Source organism: Mustela putorius, unplaced genomic scaffold (genome assembly GCF_011764305.1).
Source record: "Mustela putorius furo isolate JIRA1106 unplaced genomic scaffold, ASM1176430v1.1 tig00001692_pilon_pilon_pilon, whole genome shotgun sequence".
Lineage (NCBI taxonomy): Eukaryota > Metazoa > Chordata > Mammalia > Carnivora > Mustelidae > Mustela > Mustela putorius.
Window position 1 is genome coordinate 370252 of NW_025421844.1, and position 5269 is coordinate 375520.

A 5269-nucleotide genomic window follows, 5' to 3' on the forward strand; every position below is an offset into this window, starting at 1 on the left:
TCCACATCCCCTCCAACACATGTTGTTTCCTGTCTTGTTAATTTTGGCCATTCTAACTGGTGTAGGGTGATATCTCAATGTGGTTTTAATTTGAAACTCCCTGAGGGTTAATAATGATGAACATTTTTTCATGTGTCTGATTGCTATTTGTATGTCTTCACTGGAGAAGTGTGTGTTCATATCTTCTGCCCATTTTTTTGATATGATTGTCTCTTTTGTGTGTATTGTGTTTGAGGAGTTTATTATAGATCCTGGATATAAACCTTTTGTCTGTACTGTCATGTGCAAATATCTTCTCCCATTCCGTGGTCTGCCTCTCTGTTTTTGTTTTTGTTTTTTTTTTTTTTTTTTTTTTGACTGTTTCCTTTGCTGTGTAGAAGCTTTTGATTTTGATGAAGTCCCAAAAGTTTATTTTTGCTTTTGTTTCCTTTGCCCTTGGAGACATATCTTGAAAGAAGGTGGGAATGCAAGTTGTGCAACTTCTTTGGAGAACAGTGTGGAAATTCCTCAAGAAATTAAAAATAGAACTTCCCTATGTCCCTGCAATTGCACTCCTGGGTATTTACCCCAAAGATACAGATGTTGTGAAAAGAAGGGCCATCTGTACCCCAATTTTTATAGCAGCAAAGCCCACTGGGGTCGCCAAACTATGGAAAGAACCAAGATGCCCTTCAATGGACCAATTGATAAGGAAAATGTGGTCCATATACACTATGGAGTATTATGTCTCCATCAGAAAGGATGAATACCCAACTTTTGTATCAACATGGACAGGACTCGAAGAGATTATGCTGAGTGAAATAAGTCAAGCGGAGAGAGTCAATTATCTTATGGTTTCACTTGTGGAGCATAAAAAATAGCATGGAGGACATGGGGAGTTAGGAGAAGGGAGTTGGGGGAAATTGGATGGGGAGGTGAATCATGAGAGACTATGGACTGTGAAAAACAACCTGAGGTGTTTGAAGTGGCGGGGGGGTGGGAGGTTGTTGTACTAGGTAGTGAGTATTATAGAGGGCAAGGATTGCATGGAGCACTGGGTGTGGTGAAAAAATAATGAATACTGTTATGCTGAAAATAAATAAATTAATTAAAAAAAAAAAGACTTGGAGAAAAAAAAGAAAAAAAAAAAGAAAAAGAAAACCAAGCTGGAGGCATCATGTTTCCTGATTTCAAGATATACTACAAACCTATTGTCACAAAGACATCATGGTACTGACACAAACACAGACACATAGACCAGTGGAACAAAGCTGAGAGCCCAGTAATGGGCCTGCAACTTTACAATCAAATAAACTTCAACAAACCAGGAAAAAATATCCAGTGGGGCGGGGGGGGGGGGACAGTATCTTCAATAAATGGCACAGGAAAAATTGGACAGCTATGTGTAGAAGAATGAAACTTGGCCATTATCTTACACCATACACAAAGATAAACTAAAAATGGATAAAAGGCCTCAATGTGAGGCAGGAATATATCAAAATTTTAGAAGAGAACATAGGCAATAACCATTCAACATCAGCCACTGCAACTTCTTTCAAGACATGTCTCTTAAGGCAAAGGAAACAAAAGTGAAAATGAACTCTTGGGACTTTGTCTATATCAAAATATTTTGTACTTCAAAGATACAGTCAACAAAACAAAGAGGGAACACGTGGAATGGGAGAACATATTCACAAATGATGTTAGACAAAGGATTGATGTCCAAGATCTATAGAGAACTCCTCAAACTCAACACGCTAAACGGATAATGATGTCAAAAAAAAAAAAAATGGACAGAAGACATGAACAGACACTTCTCCAATAAAGACATACAAATGGCTCACAGACACATGAAATAAGGTTCATCATCATTAGCAGTCAGGGAGATTCAAATCAAAACCACATTGAGATACTTGAAAGAAGGGGCTGTGGCTGATATCGAAGAGATTACTGCCTATGTTCTCCTCTAGGATTCTGATGGATTCCGTATTGCATTGAGGTCTTTTATCCATTATGAGTTTATCTTTGTGTACGGTGTAAGAGAATGGTCGAGTTTCATTCTTCTACATATAGCTGCCCAGTTTTCCCAGCAACATTTATTGAAGAGGCTGCCTTTTTTCCACTGTATATTTTTCCTGTTTTGTCGAAGATTAATTGACCATAGAGTTGAGGGTCCATATCTGGGCTCTCTACTCTGTTCCAATGGTCCATGTGTCTGTTTTTATGCCAGTACCATGCTGTCTTGGTGACCACAGCTTTGTAGTAAAGCTTGAAATCAGGTAACGTGATGTCCCCAGTTTTATTTTTGTTTTTCAACATTTCCTTAGCGATTCGGGGTCTCTTATGATTGCATACGAATTTTAGAATTATTTGCTCCAACTCTTTGAAGAATATCGGTGGAGTTCTGATTGGAATAGCATTAAAAGTATAGATTGCTCTAGGCAGTATAGACATTTTAACAATGTTTATTCTTCCTATCCAAGAGCATGGAATGGTTTTCCATTTTTGTGTGTCTTCTTCAATTTCTTTCATGAGTGTTCTGTAGTTCCTTGAGTATAGATCCTTTACCTCTTTGGTTAGGTTTATTCCCAGGTATCTTATGGTTCTTGGTGCTATAGTAAATGGAATCGAGTCTCCAATTTCCCTTTCTGTATTTTCATTGTTAGTGTATAAGAAAGCCACTAATTTCTGTACATTGACTTTGTATCCTGTCACGTTGCTGAATTGCTGTATGAGTTCTAGTAGTTTGGGGGTGGAGTCTTTTCGGCTTTCCATATAAAGAATCAAGTCATCTTCAAAGAGAGAGAGTTTGACTTCTACCTCACACGAGTTAACACCAGTTTAACACCAGCTAAAGTGGACAAAATTAACAAGATAGTAAACAAGTGTTGGAGATGTGGAGAAAGGGAAACCCTCTTACACTGTTGGTGGGAATGAAGTTGGTGCAGCCACTTTGGAAAACAGTGTAGAGATTCTTTATAAAACTAAAAATAGTTTTGCAGACCTGTACCCCTACGTTTAAAAGTATATTTTATATTAATAAGAAACAGAAATTAAAAATAGAGATTCCCTATGACCCTGCAATTACACTCCCGGGCATTTACCCCAAATATATATATCAAGTGAAGAGAAGAGCCATCTGTACCCCAAGATTTATAGCAACAATGACCACAGTTGCCAAACTGTGGAAAGAACCCAGATTCCCCTCAATTAAGGAATGGATAAGGAAGATGTGGTCCATATGTACATGGACAACTGTGCCTCCATCAGAAAGGATGAATACCCAACTTTTGTATCAACATGGACAGGATTGGAAGAGATTATGCTGAGTGAAATAAGTCAAGCAGAGATAGTTATCACATGTTTTTACTTACTTGTGGGGTATAAGAAATAACACAGAGTACATGGGGAGATGGAGAGGAGAAGGGAGTTGGGAAATATTGGAGGGGGAGATGAACCATGAGAGACTGTGGTCTCAGAGGGACTACTGAGTGTTTTTGAGGGGAGAGAAGTGGGAGGTTGGGTAAGCCTGGTGATGGGTACTAAGGGGGGCATGTATTGCATGGAGCACTGGGTGTGGTGCATAAACAGAGAATTCTGAACACTGAAAAGATATTTAAAAAAATAAAAGAAATTTAAAAATGAAAGAAAGAAAGCAAACAGGCAACTAAGCCGCCTGGAGTCACCACACTCCAATTTCAAGCTAGATTACAAAGCTCTTGTCATCAAAACAGTATGGTGCTGGCATAAAAACAGACACACAGGACAATGGAACACAAGAGAAAGCTTGGAAACTGATAATCCTAGTACTTTTACAAAGTTTATTCATTCATATATTAAAGGTATATTTGAACTTGGCTCTGATAGAATTCTTAACACTGAAAGGGAATTTATAATATTGATGTCCTTTTCCAATGTTTTCTACCAAAAATGCATTTTTTAAAGATTTGATTTATTTATTAGACAGACAGAAATCACAAGTAGACAGAGAGGGAGGCAGAGAGAAGGGGGGGGTGATGCAGGCTCCTGGCCAAATAGAAATCCCAATGTGGGGCTCGATCCCAGGAATCCGGGATCATGACCTGAGCCAAAAACATAGGCTTTAATCCACTGAACTGTCCAGGCATCCAATAAATGCATTTTTTAAACAAACAACCAAAAAAGAATACTGCATATTGTGAAAGTGCCATCTAAACAAAGCGATCCAGAAACAATGTAATCTTTGTTTTTAACTTGTAAAGAACTGAACCTGAGTCTGGAGCTAACTATATACTCAGAGGACATGCAAATAGGGTCCTCCCTCCACTGAATAAAACAGCCCAGCCCGGACCATGCAGCTGGGAGAGGAGCCCCAGGCCTGGGATTTCCAGGTGTCCACATATACTGATCTGGTCAAAACACAGAACTCACCATGGAGTTTGTGCTTGGCTGGGTTTTCCTTGTTGCTCTTTTAAAAGGTAATCTCTGGAGAACAAGAGACATTGAGTATGTGAGTGGATATGAGTGAGAGAAACCATGGGTGTGTGATGGATTCCTGACTAGGATGTCTTGTGTCTGCAGGTGTCCAGTGTGAGGTGCAGCTGGTGGAGTCTGGGGGAGACCTAGTGAAGCCTGGGGGGTCCCTGAGACTCTCCTGTGCAGCCTCTGGATTCACCTTCAGCAGCTACAGCATGAGCTGGGTCCACCAGGCTCCAGGGAAGGGGCTGCAGTGGGTCGCATGGATTAGGAGTGATGGAAATAGCATATACTATGCAGACTCTGTGAAGGACCGATTCACAATCTCCAGAGACAACGGCAAGAACACGCTGTATCTGCAGATGAACAGCCTGAGAACCGAGGACACGGCAGTGTATTACTGTGCGAGAGACACAGTGAGGGGACTGCAGTGTAAACCCAGACACAAACCTCAATCTACAAGGGCATAAGACCAGCAGAGGGTGCACACTCCTCACTAATTCTGTCTTTAGTCCCAGGAGCAGGTGCACATGGAGTCTATGGCTTATTTCCTGTCAGGGTCTGGGGTTTCCTCTCCATAGAGCTGTTTCCCCAAGGGAGCCTCCTTGACATTATTCTGTGCTTACCTATTTACTCTCTGACTTAGAATCTTAGTTGTAGCAGGAAGAAAAATATACTAACATGCAAAAAAAAAAAAAGTCAGTTACATTAGTTTCCTCTTTTCCTTAAATACTAATAAATTAAAAATATCATGATGCAGGTCAACAAACCTTTTATAAGAATCTTATTGGCACTCATTGTGGATCACATGAACCTCCAACAGAGCCAGAATATC

At 40.0% G+C, this 5269-nt stretch overlaps 1 gene segment (V, D, J or C); it reads left to right on the forward strand.

Annotated features, from left to right (window-relative positions):
- Positions 1 to 4324: 4324 nt before the first annotated feature.
- On the forward strand, positions 4325 to 4919 carry LOC101680397. The segment is given in 2 exon segments: positions 4325 to 4436; positions 4540 to 4919. Coding segments are annotated over 2 exon segments (411 nt in total).
- The last annotated feature ends 350 nt before the right edge of the window (positions 4920 to 5269 follow it).